The sequence below is a fragment of the Biomphalaria glabrata genome, chromosome 3, assembly GCF_947242115.1.
Source record: "Biomphalaria glabrata chromosome 3, xgBioGlab47.1, whole genome shotgun sequence".
NCBI lineage: Eukaryota > Metazoa > Mollusca > Gastropoda > Planorbidae > Biomphalaria > Biomphalaria glabrata.
Window position 1 is genome coordinate 33,773,299 of NC_074713.1, and position 17,212 is coordinate 33,790,510.

At 37.8% G+C, this 17,212-nt stretch overlaps 2 protein-coding genes across 2 annotated transcripts in view; one reads left to right on the top strand and one right to left on the bottom strand.

Annotated features, from left to right (window-relative positions):
• Window positions 1-6,494, top strand: part of LOC106069296 (uncharacterized) — a 28,481-nt gene extending 21,987 nt beyond the window's left edge. Inside the window, exon 3 of the mRNA XM_013228918.2 lies at window positions 2,103-6,494. Within this exon, the coding sequence (XP_013084372.2) occupies window positions 2,103-3,645 (1,543 nt within the window). The 3' untranslated portion in view covers window positions 3,646-6,494. The remainder of the gene's footprint in view (window positions 1-2,102) is intronic.
• A 9,061-nt stretch (window positions 6,495-15,555) lies between these two features.
• LOC129925074 (uncharacterized PPE family protein PPE21-like) lies at window positions 15,556-16,590 on the bottom strand. Its single transcript, XM_056023421.1, has one exon. It carries the CDS (start codon window positions 16,588-16,590, stop codon window positions 15,556-15,558), a length of 1,035 nt encoding a protein of 344 aa, XP_055879396.1.
• Between the last annotated feature and the right edge of the window lie 622 nt (window positions 16,591-17,212).

The window sequence follows — 17,212 nt, forward strand, 5'->3', positions numbered from 1 at the left end:
CCTCACAGCACTAATAGATACTGGATAAGACTCTAGCTGACGACGTATAGATCTTGCAGTATTGTGGGATGGTACCTAATAGATGGTCAGAACCTTAACGATTATAAGTATACATTTCTAGAACATGAAGTGATCATAATGATACAAAAATACAACTACGATACAGACGTTGCAGTTGATTCCAAATTAACTAAATATCAGAACTCATATAGAGACATTTTACTAGCCCTAAAACCCAAGTGAATAATCTAGAATTTACAGTTAGTACATTCATTCACAGACTTTTTTTTAGAACTGAGTGACTTTTAGACTCAGACTTCATTAGAAGTACATGGAGCTCATAGAGCAATATCAGTTTACATCTAAACAATAACATTATCAGTTTACATCTAAACAATAACAATATCAGTTTACATCTAAACAATAACAATATCAGTTTACATCTAAACAATAACAATATAAGTTTACATCTAAACAATAACATTATCAGTTTACATCTAAACAATAACATTATCAGTTTACATCTAAACAATAACATTATCAGTTTACATCTAAACAATAACATTATCAGTTTACATCTAAACAATAACATTATCAGTTTACATCTAAACAATAACATTATCAGTTTACATCTAAACAATAACATTATCAGTTTACATCTAAAAAATAACATTATCAGTTTACATCTAAACAATAACAATATCAGTTTACATCTAAACAATAACATTATCAGTTTACATCTAAACAACAACATTATCAGTTTACATCTAAACAATAACAATATCAGTTTACATCTAAACAATAACAATATCAGTTTACATCTAAACAATAACATTATCAGTTTACATCTAAACAATAACATTATCAGTTTACATCTAAACAATAACATTATCAGTTTACATCTAAACAATAACATTATCAGTTTACATCTAAACAATAACATTATCAGTTTACATCTAAACAATAACATTATCAGTTTACATCTAAACAATAACATTATCAGTTTACATCTAAACAATAACATTATCAGTTTACATCTAAACAATAACATTATCAGTTTACATCTAAACAATAACATTATCAGTTTACATCTAAACAATAACATTATCAGTTTACATCTAAACAATAACAATATCAGTTTACATCTAAACAATAAATTTGCTCTGAGCTATAGCTCTTAGGGCTCATGCATGCATTGTAGTTTTATTGTTGCTTCACTTAGAACTAAACCTGTCACTCAAGACCGAACTTTCGTGTTTAGGGGTCGTTCGTAAATGACGTCACGCAAAAAAGACCTTTTTTGACCCCCCCTCCCCCTCTGCGTCACGTCACAAATTAAAAAAAATATATTTATTTCAAATTATTTATTTCTCATCATTTTTTTTCTCAAAGAGGTTTCATGAGCTCATCAATAGTATACCCGGGAAGATTTTCTTCTTCTGCTTGAGGAGCTTACTCGACAATGAAATTGTCTTCAATGAGATCTTCATCTCTCCATTCCCCACTCTCCTCACCTGCGTGTCCCAAAACTACAAGAGACTTCGTTGTCTTGTTTTTTCTTAATAATTCTTTTGTCTTTCTGTGCGTTGACGTCGTTAGTTTTCCGGAAACTTAAGATTTAGTATTTTTTAGAAGAACAACGTGAACTTCTCAGTCGGCAGTGCCAACATGATGCTTTCAGTTGAACTCCTCAAACAAGACTGAAATATCTCTAGAGTTTCATTCAATGCTTTTTATTTCAGAATTAAACTACACGAGAGGTTCATGTTGAAATGAGTACCTAAAAAATGTTATTTGTGTTTTTTTCTGAATTTTAAATTTGTGACGTCACAAAATCTGAACAATGACTCTATAGTTATACCTCTACTAAACAATGACTCTATAGTTAAAACTCTACTGAACAATGACTCTATAGTTATACCTCTACTAAACAATGACTCTATAGTTAAAACTCTACTAAACAATGACTCTATAGTTATACCTCTACTGAACAATGACTCTATAGATATAACTCTACTGAACAATAATTCTATAATTATAACTCTACTAATCAATGACTCCATAGTTATAACTCCACTAAACAATGGCTTCTTCTACTTCAGGTGTTCTCGTATTGTCCACGTAGAGTACCGTTGTCCAGAGTGTGAAAAAGTCTTTAACTGTCCAGCCAATTTAGCCAGCCACAGACGATGGCACAAACCCAGGGCTAATGGTCAAGTGAAATTAAACGGACAGACAAGGACCCATCACGCCAATCAGAAAATTGCACCAAAGCCAGAATCTGTGGTTGCCGATAAGAATAGTGACATGTTGATATCAAGCGATGCGGCTTCCGATGAAGAAGTGTCCGTCTCTGACAGTTGTCACAATAGCCAGCCTGTGTCAATCTCTGACAGCTGTCACGTTGGCCAAACAGTGTCAGTCTCTGACAGCCGCCACATTGGCCAGCCCGACACACAGACAGAACAGATCAAGGTGCCGGGGGAAGGGCAGGCTACTCACATCGATTCTCTCAAACCTCCTTACAGATACATTGCAGCAGCTGCCGCTAATGCAATGAAGATAGAGCGAGTTTCCCCTGTAGACCTCCAGGTTAACGCTGCAGGCAATCAGCCCGAGTCTGCTTCCGGTGCCAGCAAACAGTCGGAAGTCTCAACTAATGAGCGTCCCATAGCGTGGCCCATGAGAATTGGGTCAGTGATAGCTGCCAACCCATTACGTGCCTCGACACTGGCTAGTTCCCTGACGGCAGAAGAAAGATCCTTAGTTCTGCAAGTCCTGAGCAGCCACAACCTCCAGTACCAAACAACAACTACCATGTCAACAAACACTGTCATGACACCGCACGTGTCGGAAAGTTTCTCGGGAAAAGATTCCCAGAACATAAAGCTTGACCTATCACCGCACATTCCAGACACTAAAAAGTTGGTCTCTAATTCAACGTCAGCACGCACTACTGATGAGCAAAATGAACAGTTATCTCCCCTGAGTCTTACCATCAAAGAGCAAGCAATAAATGCACAAGGTAAAACTACTGAGTTCAGTCAGCTCCAGCCAGTTGTCTCCCCCTTTGAATGTCCTTTATGTGGCAAGAAGTTTTTAAGACAGCCCTACCTGAGGAAGCATCTTCAAACACAACACGAAGAGCAGTTCAAGAAAGCGGTCAAGAGCTTCACGCATAAAGAGGAAAGCAAGGTCATTTCTGTGAGTGATGTCATGACGAACCAAAGTCAGGCTGGCAGAGTCATTTCTGTGAGTGATGTCATGACGAACCAAAGTCAGGCTGGCAGAGTCATTTCTGTAAGTGATGTCATGACGAGCCAAGGTCAGGCTGGCCGAGTGCAGGTCAACTGCAGCGTATGTCGAAAGACGTTCAGTAGTGAGTCTGCGCGCCTTAAACACGAGACATCCAGTCACGGGCTGGCAGGCACCTTGTCTTGCAGGACCTGCGCCATGAACTTTAGCAGCAAAGCTGCCCTGGACAAACATTCAAGGTCAGCGCACGCCACGGAGACATTTGCCTGCAAATACTGCACCAGTATGTTCCACAGCTCGCCAGGACTGACCAGACACATCAACAAATGTCATCCAACAGAAAACAGACAGGTGATTCTTCTGCAGCTTCCTGCTTCCAGGACATGCTGATGATAAGCTTAGATTGTCTTGAACAATAACATTAACTTTAGACTTAGCCGATGAGAGTCCATTAGGTCCAGTTAAGTGTCAGTTATGACATTCAAGTTCATTTTAGCAAATACTAGTCAATAAAACACGCAGTCCAACAGTAGAAAAAACAAAAAGGGGTGCTTCACATAAATCAGTACATCAGTAGCATATTAAGCTAAGATGCTTTATACAGTAGCTTCATACAAAGTTTCTTCCAATAAAAACGATGTAAATCTACAACTAAATAGCCTTGACTTTAGCAGTGTGAGAACCCTGATTGTATTCTACAACTAAATAGCCTTGACTTTAGCAGTGTGAGAACCCTGATTGTATTCTACAACTAAATAGCCTTGACTTTAGCAGTGTGAGAACCCTGTATTCTACAACCAAATAGCCTTGACTTTAGCAGTGTGAGAACCCTGTATTCTACAACTAAATAGCCTTGACTTTAGCAGTGTGAGAACCCTGTATTCTACAACGTGTTCAAATACAAAAGAACTATTCATGAACGCTTTAGTTTGTGTCCTGACAAGTTGCAGTCCGAGTCTCGCTCAGTTCATTATCACAAGTCTCTCGGGAAATGTCGGAGGCAATCACAGGAACAAAACCCTGCGTTCAATGGCCTGACGCCAATCAAAGAAAGAATTTTATTTGATCATTGTTCATCTGCTAACATTTGTTTACAAATATCTGCTTCAAATATTGACGTGCTTCAAATTTATCTATCTCTATTTTGTATCAATATTTGTATCCTTTACTTCCTATTATTTGTACTAGGTTTGTGTGTGTGTGTGTGTGTGCAATACTGTTCATATTTTTTTCAAGTATTACCTGACCTATATATGTGACCTACTTGAATGACCTACTTTAGCAGTTCTCTACACGTGCAGTGGTGACTCTATTGACCAATGGCCTTACTCGAAAGCATTCTGTTGTTATTTTTGTTTCCTTCCACATTCCAAATTGTCTTGAAGGATGTAAATAGTTCATATACAAACTAGTGTTTTTGTTACTTTCTCCTTTGGAAGAGTTAGACACACTGCTGTTTGAGTATTATGAAAGAGAAGAGGTATATATACTGCTGTTTGCGTAGCATAACTTTATTATTTTTTGTTTTTTGTAAGCATCTAATTATACTTTTTAAACAATTGTTTCGTGGTTTGAAAATTCAATTGTACTTTTGGGTTTAAAAAGGATGAAAACAAAAAATGTGACTTGAGATTCATAAAAACGAAACTAAAAAAAATACTTGATATTAAAATATTATTTTATTACATCATTCCTTGCACATATTATTAGATACAGATTCAAGTGCAAACATTCTTATGGACTACGACGATAAGTGCTTGAGATTTCCCAGTTCCCAGTCGATTAAGAACACTACATGACTAGTAAACACTACATGACTAGTAAACACTACATGACTAGTAAACACTACATGACTGGTAAACACTACATGACTGGTAAACACTACATGACTGGCAAACACTACATGACTGGCAAACACTACATGACTAGTAAACACTACATGACTGGCAAACACTACATGACTAGTAAACACTACATGACTGGTAAACACTACATGACTGGTAAACACTATATGACTGGCAAACACTACATGACTGGCAAACACTACATGACTGGTAAACACTATATGACTAGTAAACACTACATGACTAGCAAACGTGGAAAAAAAGTCTTTTTTTTTTGGTTCACGCATGAGTAAGCTCACATTATCTGCTGTACTAGAGTCTGACTAGAGATTAGAATGTAGTCTCGACCAGGGCAACACTTGTGATAAACCCAGTGTCTACAATTTTTCATACATTGTGTATAAATCTTTATTTAGAACTACTGAATTTCGTTGTGTAAAGTCGAATCCGGGTTTGTAGTTGATAGTGGAAAGTTGACTAAAAAGTGGATCCACAATTCAGAGTGCAATCTACATGATTTATTCACATTTTGTTGTGCAATCTTATCTACTTGATTTATCCACATTTTAGTGTGCAATCTTATGTACATGATTTATCCACATTTGAGTGTGCAATAAGGTCTCAACAATTTTTATTTTTTGAAATATTTTTTTGTTTGTTTTTGGAACCAACAACAACTTGTTACACTATGTGCAGTATCGATACATATAGTTGTTACTCTATGTGCAGTATCGATACATATAGTTGTTACTCTATGTGCAGTATCGATACATATAGTTTTGTGTTCTTAGTTCAAGTATCGACACATCTAGTACTGTGTATATTCTTTTAGAAAGAACATCTTTTGTTTATTTTACATAGTTTTCTATTGCCTTTTATTTGTGTGTGTTTGTATTTTATTCATTTCCACACTTTAAAAAATATTTTTTTTTTGTTTTGAGTTTGATACAATTATATGTACAATGTTGTCTATGGACTAGATCTTATACCATATCAAACAAAACAAATTATACATATTTTTGTATACTTTACAAATACCATTGTTTATCTTTTAGAATCCATTGTCAAAAGTCAACATTCTGACCGTACTGAATTGTTTCTCTTTGTTTTCACTGCGCTGTGTCTGCTGAGTCAGTCACGTGACACGTCAGGACAAGGACACTTGAAGAGAAATAAAATCCAATGAAAACAATGTCGAGTTGATTTGGAAGATTTCCCTTCATGTTTGTAGCTGTGTTTGTTGTTGTTTGTTGTTTTAGCGATACCTCTAAGGGCATAAGCCGCTTATGGATCTGTACAGTCTGACTCACTTGATATCTATATTATAAAGTAGAATGTGAGGTGTATGTATGTATGTATGTATGTATGTATGTATGTATGTATGTATGTATGTATGTATGTATGTATGTATGTATGTATGTATGTATGTATGTATGTATGTATGTATGTATGTATGTATGTATGTATGTTACTTATAGACATCAAAACCGCTTGACCAATCTTGATAAAACTAGGCAGGAATGTTCCTTAGGTACTAACTTAGACCGTAGTGTATGTATTGTAGCCCTAAAACAAACTTTAGACCCTCAAAAAAAATAAAGTTGTCCGACTCTATTACAGCTATAGTATTTTATGGATCTAGGCCATGTCTACAATGTTGACATGAGAAAAGATCGAAAGGATTTAGACCTAGATCTAATTTTAAGAAATACACTTTGCGCAGATAGTTTTTTACTTTGACACATGAAAATACAAAAGAAGATCCATTGATTTCATTATATAATAAAATTAACCTTCAATTTTGTGTTTCAAAGCATTTTTTACATAAATTAGTTCCTGATATCTGTGACTACAGATTTCCTGACAAACATTCTTTCATTAGACAATACCGTAATGAATCGCGTACTAAAAATTAATTCGTTTAATTGTTTACTTTATAATCCCATCCCTAGATCTAAAACTCTAATTCAACTTTAAGATGATAAAACTTCTCTTCGCACAGATAGTTTTATACTTTAACACATAAACATATTAATTGAAGTCCATTCATTTCATATTTTGATCAAATAAACATTCAAATTTGGTTTTTGAAGCTACATTCGTTTACGAAAGCTGCGATACCGAGTTGAGATAGGCCTAGATCTATATTCATTCATGAATTGCGTACTAAAAGTTATTTCGTTTAATTGTTCACTTTATAATCCCATTTATTTAACAAAGCTATCGCTCTTTTCGTTTTTAATAGATATGAATGTATCGGCTTCGGGTAATCCCATTTTCGCAAACCTAATTTTATTGTCGTAGCGAAAGAGAAAAAACTTGAAAGGATCCAATCCACTAGATTAGTAAACACAAACTTAGACCCGCAGGCCGCGGGTAATGTCTGGCGAACATCCTTTCATTAGACATTACCAAATGGTTACACATTGACAGTGATTAACACATCTCTCTACAGAGTCTATTCCTATTCCTAGGTCTAAAACTCTTATTGAACTCTAAGATGATAAAACTTCTTTTCGCAAAGATAGTTTTATGCTTTAACACATAAACATACTAATTATTGTCCATTCATTTCATATTTTAATCAAATTAACATTCAAATTTGTTTTTCTAAAGCATTTTTAATACATTCGTTCGCTGTTCGCTAAATAAAGCTGCGTAGCAGTGTTGAGATAGGCCTATATTCATTAATGAAAAAAAGGTCACGCATGCGCAACACAGAATGAACTATATAAAAGCCAAATTTTAACTCTAGATTAGTGTAGATTTAGATCTATGTCTACCTCAAGATCTACTTTATACTGTAACACATGAACATACAAAATTAAGTCTATTCATCTCAAATTTTAATCAAATATATGTAGGCCTACAAGCAAATGTTTTAATTTGAAAAAATGAATTTAAGCCTATTAGCTATTTTGATTTGATAGCTTCATTCACACTATTTTTACATTGACACATTCGCTTTACTTATTACATTATTATTTCGTTTAATTGTTTACAAAACACTCTCAGTGACTATATCGACAGTCGCGGGTAACATATGTCTAGTATATATATATATATATATACAGGATACACACACACACATGTGTGTGTCAACTGCAACAAAGCCCAAGAGAGGAAGTGAGACAACAAAAACTAAGATGACTCTAAGACTGAACCCGGAACAAGAAATAGAAAAAAGAATAATTTAAAAAAAAAATACTAAGGGAAAAGACTGCTAATTAATGCCATTAATCTGAAAAAATACAGGGCTATCTCCCTTTATTGTTATCAAAAACAAAATTAATTAATTAGTACTACATGATTAATTAATTGATTAATTTTTGGATTTATTTGTGTATTGCCATTGGCTATAAATAATTATGCAAAATTTCAACTTCATCTGAGAATGGGAAGTGGGATAGACAACGTGTCGATAAGTAATAAGGGAATAAAATATCTCGTTAAGTAGCATTTATTTCCCTTATTTCGATATCAAAGAAAAGAATTAATCATCAACGATTAATTAACTAGTTGGTTAATATTTTTTTTATTAATTCATGTCTTGCCAGACTCAATGGATAGTTGTGCAAAGTTTGAACTTAATCCGAGAAACACATGTGTCTGTCGGCTGTAAGTTGAAGTCAGAAGTATTCCTTTAGGATTCTCTAGGATTGTGTCTGTGTCTGTCGGCTGTAAGTTGAAGTCAGAAGTATTCCTTTAGGATTCTCTAGGATTGTGTCTGTGTCTGTCGGCTGTAAGTTGAAGTCAGAAGTATTCCTTTAGGATTCTCTAGGATTGTGTCTGTGTCTGTCGGCTGTAAGTTGAAGTCAGAAGTATTCCTTTAGGATTCTCTAGGATTGTGTCTGTGTCTGTCGGCTGTAAGTTGAAGTCAGAAGTATTCCTTTAGGATTCTCTAGGATTGTGTCTGTGTCTGTCGGCTGTAAGTTGAAGTCAGAAGTATTCCTTTAGGATTCTCTAGGATTGTGTCTGTGTCTGTCGGCTGTAAGTTGAAGTCAGAAGTATTCCTTTAGGATTCTCTAGGATTGTGTCTGTGTCTGTCGGCTGTAAGTTGAAGTCAGAAGTATTCCTTTAGGATTCTCTAGGATTGTGTCTGTGTCTGTCGGCTGTAAGTTGAAGTCAGAAGTATTCCTTTAGGATTCTCTAGGATTGTGTCTGTCTCTATTACTGTCGGCTGTAAGTTGAAGTCAGAAGTATTCCTTTAGGATTCTCTAGGATTGTGTCTTTCCCTATTACTGTCGGCTGTAAGTTGAAGTCAGAAGTATTCCTTTAGGATTCTCTAGGATTGTGTCTGTCTCTATTACTGTCGGCTGTAAGTTGAAGTCAGAAGTATTCCTTTAGGATTCTCTAGGATTGTGTCTGTCTCTATTACTGTCGGCTGTAAGTTGAAGTCAGAAGTATTCCTTTAGGATTCTCTAGGATTGTGTCTGTCTCTATTACTGTCGGCTGTAAGTTGAAGTCAGAAGTATTCCTTTAGGATTCTGTAGGATTGTGTCTGTCTCTATTACTGTCGGCTGTAAGTTGAAGTCAGAAGTATTCCTTTAGGATTCTCTAGGATTGTGTCTGTCTCTATTACTGTCGGTTGTAAGTTGAAGTCAGAAGTATTCCTTTAGGATTCTCTAGGATTGTGTCTGTCTCTATTACTGTCGGCTGTAGGTTGAAGTCAGAAGTATTCCTTTAGGATTCTCTAGGATTGTGTCTGTCTCTATTACTGTCGGCTGTAAGTTGAAGTCAGAAGTATTCCTTTAGGATTCTCTAGGATTGTGTCTGTCTCTATTACTGTCGGCTGTAAGTTGAAGTCAGAAGTATTCCTTTAGGATTCTCTAAGATTGTGTCTTTCCCTATTACTGTCGGCTGTAAGTTGAAGTCAGAAGTATTCCTTTAGGATTCTCTAGGATTGTGTCTGTCTCTATTACTGTCGGCTGTAAGTTGAAGTCAGAAGTATTTCTTTAGGATTCTCTAGGATTGTGTCTTTCCCTATTACTGTCGGCTGTAAGTTGAAGTCAGAAGTATTCCTTTAGGATTCTCTAGGATTGTGTCTTTCCCTATTACTGTCGGCTGTAAGTTGAAGTCAGAAGTATTCCTTTAGGATTCTCTAGGATTGTGTCTTTCCCTATTACTGTCGGCTGTAAGTTGAAGTCAGAAGTATTCCTTTAGGATTCTCTAGGATTGTGTCTTTCCCTATTACTGTTGGCTGTAAATTGAAGTCAGAAGTATTCCTTTAGGATTTTCTTTCTTTTTATCTGGTTCACGTATAAGACAAAAAACCATTCTGAAGATTAAGGATGAGTGCACTGGACTACACTGACACTGTTCTGACCTGCATATTTTGCTACATCTAATGCAGGCAGAGCCATTGTCCGCCGGTGGTCTATTTAAGTTATTTTGTTCATACTCTGCGACTTTTGAAACTGTCAGGTAGAGTTGAGCTTTCGGCTCTTAAAACTCAAGGCCAGCAAAAGGGAACAAGAGCTCCCTCTCACGGCATGACTAGACAGTCTACATTGTACTGTCTGGGTCAAGGTCAGACTCGGGTTTAAACTCGTGTTTATTTTGACGTTCACTTCCAGTGACACGGTCACTCCGGACTCGCGGACTAGAGATGCGGCCAGAGGCCGCGTACACCAGGACCCCCGCCATATTCCTTTTCTATATCAGGCTAACCGTGCGGGACAGCCATATATGTAAGGGCCCCTTGAGGAACAGCCCCTGGATTGTTACAAGGTTGTGGGAGCTTTTTTACAAGCCTGCACAGCGCAATGAGGACGCCCTGGCACCCCCTTACGCACGCCCACGGGAGTTTTGTTTTGCTACCCTTTGGTCTTACGATCGTTTCCAGCCGCCACTATGAGGCAGGGGAGCATGTCTCTGTGCTTGTCTTCGGTAAAGTATGTTGTAAATCTAACTAACCCAACATTTTCTTTCCCCAACTGATTTTATTATATTTAAGTTTCTATTCTCTAAACGTATAGGTCCTAAACACTTCTCATGTATACTCTAGTCTTCCATCTCAAGACCTATTGACCTAGCCTATATCATCTCTTGACTTCATGCTCCAGTGTATCTAAAAGACTTAGGTTAGACCATAAAATAAACCACGGTCTCAATTTAATATCCCGATTATAAAAGCAAATAATTGACCAGCTATCTTAAGGTGGGGGGGGGGTGAAGCTTTACGATTGCCGTTAGATGCTTCCAGAGTCTCCCCCCCCTCTCTAACTGTTCCACTAAGTACCGGACACTGTCAGGATGTTAACACATAAACCCCGACCCAGTGCTATTAAATTAAAAAGCCTCCCTGAGTTATTAAAAGCTATTATACGCAGCACCCCGCGGGGCCAATGGAACTTTTTTTGAAAGCCTTCCCATCTCGCCCCGTTGCCCAGGGCGACCTGATGACGTGCCCGCGAACTACCCGCCGAGTGTTGAGATTTGGTCCGCGCCTTGAAGAGTTGATTAATAGGGCAGCATGTCCCCGATATTGTTCCGTGTACAAGAAAAAAAAATCCCCAGACCGCGCCCTGCATTGGATTGCTATTATTTGCATAATCAACGGACGCTGTGTCTCTTGCGCCCCCATTGGGAGATGAGGGCGGAAAACGTTGTGCTATATTTTTGATGGCGCCCAGCATTCTTTGCCTGCCTAAATGACCAAGTCCATCAAATTTATGGGGCGTAACTTGATCTTTTCTTTTCAATGAAGTTCGCACTCAGCTATTAAACTCGGGCTGATCATGGAAAGCAACCTGCGACCAGGACAGTCGGTCAAGCTTGTATTTCTTATGGCTAGTTTTGAAATGATCTCATTTTCTTTTCAGCAACACTGGAGCATGAGATGAAAAGAAAAATGTCACTTGAAACCATACCCACAATTCTCAATAAATATAGATACAGCCAAAATAGTGTCAGTAACTATGTACATACAAGGTGTTCTCATGGCAACCTAAACTTAGTTACCACGCGATGTTTTGGCGCGACACGTTCTGGTGATAATTTATTCAACACAAAACTTTGGAGAAGAAACTTTTTGTTGTTGTTGTTGTTGTTGTTCTTCTTCTTCTTGTTCACTTTGCCAATGTATTTATAGTAACACAATGTATTTATAGTAACACAATGTATTTATAGTAACATTTCCTCCACTCAACACCATAAAAAACACGTTTTAATAATAGTGTTCTTTTCAGGATCGCATGTTGTGGTCGTGTGATATTTGCTTGGGACATGGCGTTTTAATGGTCCCGAGTTCGAACCCTGCCCGTTGCAAGCCAGTCTTTGGAAGGTTTGGGCTAGGATGTCAACCTTCTTTCTCCTTTCTTCCCTGTCGTCTGCCTTTGATAGAATTTCATTCTGATATTATTTCTGAAAATATTGAAGCCTGTCTGTTTACCTGCCTGGGTGAACCACTTCGAAGGCCGATTTTGAGTTTGTGTTTCCACACACAAACTGTCTTTGTAACCTTGTTGCCTTTTGCTTTTGGACAATTTTAAAACCCACACACATTGTAGTGTTAGTGATATAATAATAATTTCACAACAAACCTTACTCCCGAATCTAATGGACAAAAGTAACTAAAAGTAAAGTCTTGACATCAAAATTCGTTTGAACACAAGCACACATACAAAGCATAGATAGGTATCATTCTATTTAAAGAAATATAAACTGAACATATATAATGTGACCGAAACGATGGATCCGAAAATCCCTGCTGCGCTATAGTCATAGTAATTATAAGCATCAACGACAATACGGCACTCACCTCCCATTACAAAGGCTAATAAATATTTGGGCAACTGCATGCCAAGAGTTCAGTCTTACAAGAAGCCTCACCACGACTGAAAGTCTGGCACAAGACGTCACAGAAATTCCCGAGAGAACATCAGAAATCACAACCTGACGGTGATACAGAGATTAACCTCCCTGCAATCTACTCTGTTAAATAATAGGAAGGGGTTCGTGTTATTGAACAGTGGCTTCGGGTCTACATAGTAATAGAATCCTGCCAAAGGCTCTTGAGACCCTTGACGTCAGGGAAGGATTTCATAGGTTCACAAATAAATATTCCCGTAAATGTGTAGAACACAATGTGATGCTGACTGTATTAGTGCAATCAACAAGCAGGATCTCGTGTATTGATGCAAGTAACAAGCAAGATCTTGTGTATTGATGCAAGTAACAAGCAGGATCTCGTGTATTGATGCAAGTAACAAGCAAGATCTTGTGTATTGATGCAAGTAACAAGCAGGATCTCGTGTATTGATGCAAGTAACAAGCAAGATCTTGTGTATTGATGCAAGTAACAAGCAGGATCTCGTGTATTGATGCAAGTAACAAGCAGGATCTCGTGTATTGATGCAAGTAACAAGCAAGATCTTGTGTATTGATGCAAGTAACAAGCAAGATCTCGTGTATTGATGCAAGTAACAAGCAGGATCTCGTGTATTGATGCAAGTAACAAGCAAGATCTTGTGTATTGATGCAAGTAACAAGCAGGATCTCGTGTATTGATGCAAGTAACAAGCAAGATCTTGTGTATTGATGCAAGTAACAAGCAGGATCTCGTGTATTGATGCAAGTAACAAGCAAGATCTTGTGTATTGATGCAAGTAACAAGCAGGATCTCGTGTATTGATGCAAGTAACAAGCAGGATCTTGTGTATTGATGCAAGTAACAAGCAGGATCTTGTGTATTGATGCAAGTAACAAGCAAGATCTCGTGTATTGATGCAGGTAACAAGCAAGATCTTGTGTATTGATGCAAGTAACAAGAAGGATCTCGTGTATTGATGCAAGTAACAAGCAGGATCTTGTGTATTGATGCAAGTAACAAGCAGGATCTCGTGTATTGATGCAAGTAACAAGCAGGATCTCGTGTATTGATGCAAGTAACAAGCAAGATCTTGTGTATTGATGCAAGTAACAAGAAGGATCTCGTGTATTGATGCAAGTAACAAGCAAGATCTCGTGTATTGATGCAAGTAACAAGCAAGATCTCGTGTATTGATGCAAGTAACAAGCAAGATCTCGTGTATTGATGCAAGTAACAAGCAAGATCTCGTGTATTGATGCAAGTAACAAGCAGGATCTTGTGTATTGATGCAAGTAACAAGCAGGATCTTGTGTATTGATGCAAGTAACAAGCAAGATCTCGTGTATTGATGCAAGTAACAAGCAGGATCTTGTGTATTGATGCAAGTAACAAGCAGGATCTCGTGTATTGATGCAAGTAACAAGCAAGATCTTGTGTATTGATGCAAGTAACAAGAAGGATCTCGTGTATTGATGCAAGTAACAAGCAAGATCTCGTGTATTGATGCAAGTAACAAGCAAGATCTCGTGTATTGATGCAAGTAACAAGCAGGATCTTGTGTATTGATGCAAGTAACAAGCAGGATCTCGTGAATTGATGCAAGTAACAAGCAGGATCTCGTGTATTGATGCAAGTAACAAGCAAGATCTCGTGTATTGATGCAAGTAACAAGCAAGATCTCGTGTATTGATGCAAGTAACAAGCAGGATCTTGTGTATTGATGCAAGTAACAAGCAGGATCTCGTGTATTGATGCAAGTAACAAGCAAGATCTTGTGTATTGATGCAAGTAACAAGCAGGATCTCGTGTATTGATGCAGGTAATTAGCGGATCTTGTATATTGATGCAGGTAATTAGCAGGATCTCGTGTATTGATGCAGGTAATTAGCAGGATCTTGTATATTGATGCAGATATATATATATATATATATGCTGTACGCTCGCTTTTGCATAGGGTTAGGATTACAGCTGAGCGTTAGAATTAGGGTTTGGAAAATTATCGCTCCAAAATTCTGGATCCGCTAGTGCCTAGGCAAATGTTATGATCAGGATTAGTAGGCGTTCTGGTACCCGATAATGGTGTACTATTCTGTTCGCATCCAATTCACTTCTTAATGTGATACTACAGTTTACGTAAATGTCCCAGTCTCAGTTGACATTGCCTGATTGAATGTCACAGTCTCAGTTGACATTGCCTGATTGAATGTGCCAGTCTCAGTTGACATTGTCTGATTGAATGTCCCAGTCTCAGTTGACATTGTCTGATTGAATGTCCCAGTCTCAGTTGACATTGTCTGATTGAATGTCCCAGTCTCAGTTGACATTGTCTGATTGAATGTCCCAGTCTCAGTTGACATTGTCTGATTGAATGTGCCAGTCTCAGTTGACATTGTCTGATTGAATGTCCCAGTCTCAGTTGACATTGCCTGATTGAATATCCCAGTCTCAGTTGACATTGTCTGATTGAATGTGCCAGTCTCAGTTGACATTGTCTGATTGAATGTCCCAGTCTCAGTTGACATTGTCTGATTGAATGTCCCAGTCTCAGTTGACATTGTCTGATTGAATGTGTTATACTCTGGACGAGGCAGTCAAATATGATTTTAGTAGTAGAGACTTAGAGAGTCGAGTTGTAACTCTAAGTTAAGTAGGATCTTTTGGGCACTTGAAGCCAGTGAACACTACGTATATTCCTATTAGTTTTTTGAATATCCCAGTCTCAGTTGACATTGTCTGATTGAATGTGCCAGTCTCAGTTGACATTGTCTGATTGAATGTCCCAGTCTTAGTTGACATTGCCTGATTGAATATCCCAGTCTCAGTTGACATTGTCTGATTGAATGTCCCAGTCTCAGTTGACATTGTCTGATTGAATGTCCCAGTCCCAGTTGACATTGTCTGATTGAATGTTCCAGTCTTAGTTGTTGCCTGATTGAATGTCCCAGTCTCAGTTGACATTGTCTGATTGAATGTCTCAGTCTCAGTTGACATTGTCTGATTGAATGTCCCAGTCTCAGTTGACATTGCCTGATAGAATGTCCCAGTCTCAGTTGACATTGTCTGATTGAATGTCCCAGTCTCAGTTGACATTGTCTGATTCAATGTCCCAGTCTCAGTTGACATTGTCTGATTGAATGTCCCAGTCCCAGTTGACATTGTCTGATTGAATGTTCCAGTCTTAGTTGTTGCCTGATTGAATGTCCCAGTCTCAGTTGACATTGTCTGATTGAATGACCCAGTCTCAGTTGACATTGTCTGATTGAATGTCCCAGTCTCAGTTGACATTGCCTGATTGAATGTCCCAGTCTCAGTTGACATTGCCTGATTGAATGTGCCAGTCTCAGTTGACATTGTCTGATTGAATGTCCCAGTCTCAGTTGACATTGCCTGATTGAATATCCCAGTCTCAGTTGACATTGTCTGATTGAATGTCCCAGTCTCAGTTGACATTGTCTGATTGAATGTCCCAGTCTCAGTTGACATTGTCTGATTGAATGTTCCAGTCTTAGTTGTTGCCTGATTGAATGTCCCAGTCTCAGTTGACATTGTCTGATTGAATGTCTCAGTCTTAGTTGACATTGTCTGATTGAATCTCCCAGTCTCAGTTGACATTGTGTGATTGAATGTCCCAGTCTCAGTTGACATTGTCTGATTGAATGTCCCAGTCTTAGTTGACATTGTCTGATTGAATGTTCACCTCAGGTTAAGACGTTGAAAAGTCTCGTAAAGTCCTGATGCAGAAAACAGGAAGTAGAATGAATAAAATGGACTTGCAGTTCAGTCAGAGAGTCAAGTGTTATACTCTGGACGAGGCAGTCAAATATGATTTTAGTAGTAGTGACTTAGAGAGTCGAGTTGTAACTCTAAGTTAAGTAGGATTTTTTTGGGCACTTGAAGCCAGTGAACACTACGTATATTCCTATTAGTTTTTCTCTACACTGAGAGTTGGATATGTATTATTCAAGTATTATTGTTACCCGCTGTGATGCGAACCTTACTTGTGGTTTATTCTGTAACTTATCATCTTGGACATTCAATACCGCAGTTAGGCGGATGTAATTATGTTTCACATCGGAAGTCTTGATGTAACTGCCAATATGGTGCAGTATTGTTATTATCGTCATTAAATAAACATTATATTTGTCTGTCAAAAAGAACTTGAGTCAATCTGTAATGTCTGCGTCTGTCACGTGTCAAGTGTGACACCAGGAAGTACGAACCCAGCAGTCTACGCATTCGCGACACATTGGTAGTGACCAGTCCAATGTGTAATAGTAATACAGCACTCTTCAACACTACG

What these genes read in the sequence shown, in the direction of transcription:
- LOC129925074 (XM_056023421.1), bottom strand. Translation starts at nt 16,590, where the DNA reads ATGTCAACTAAGACTGGGACATTCAATCAGACAATGTCAACTGAGACT.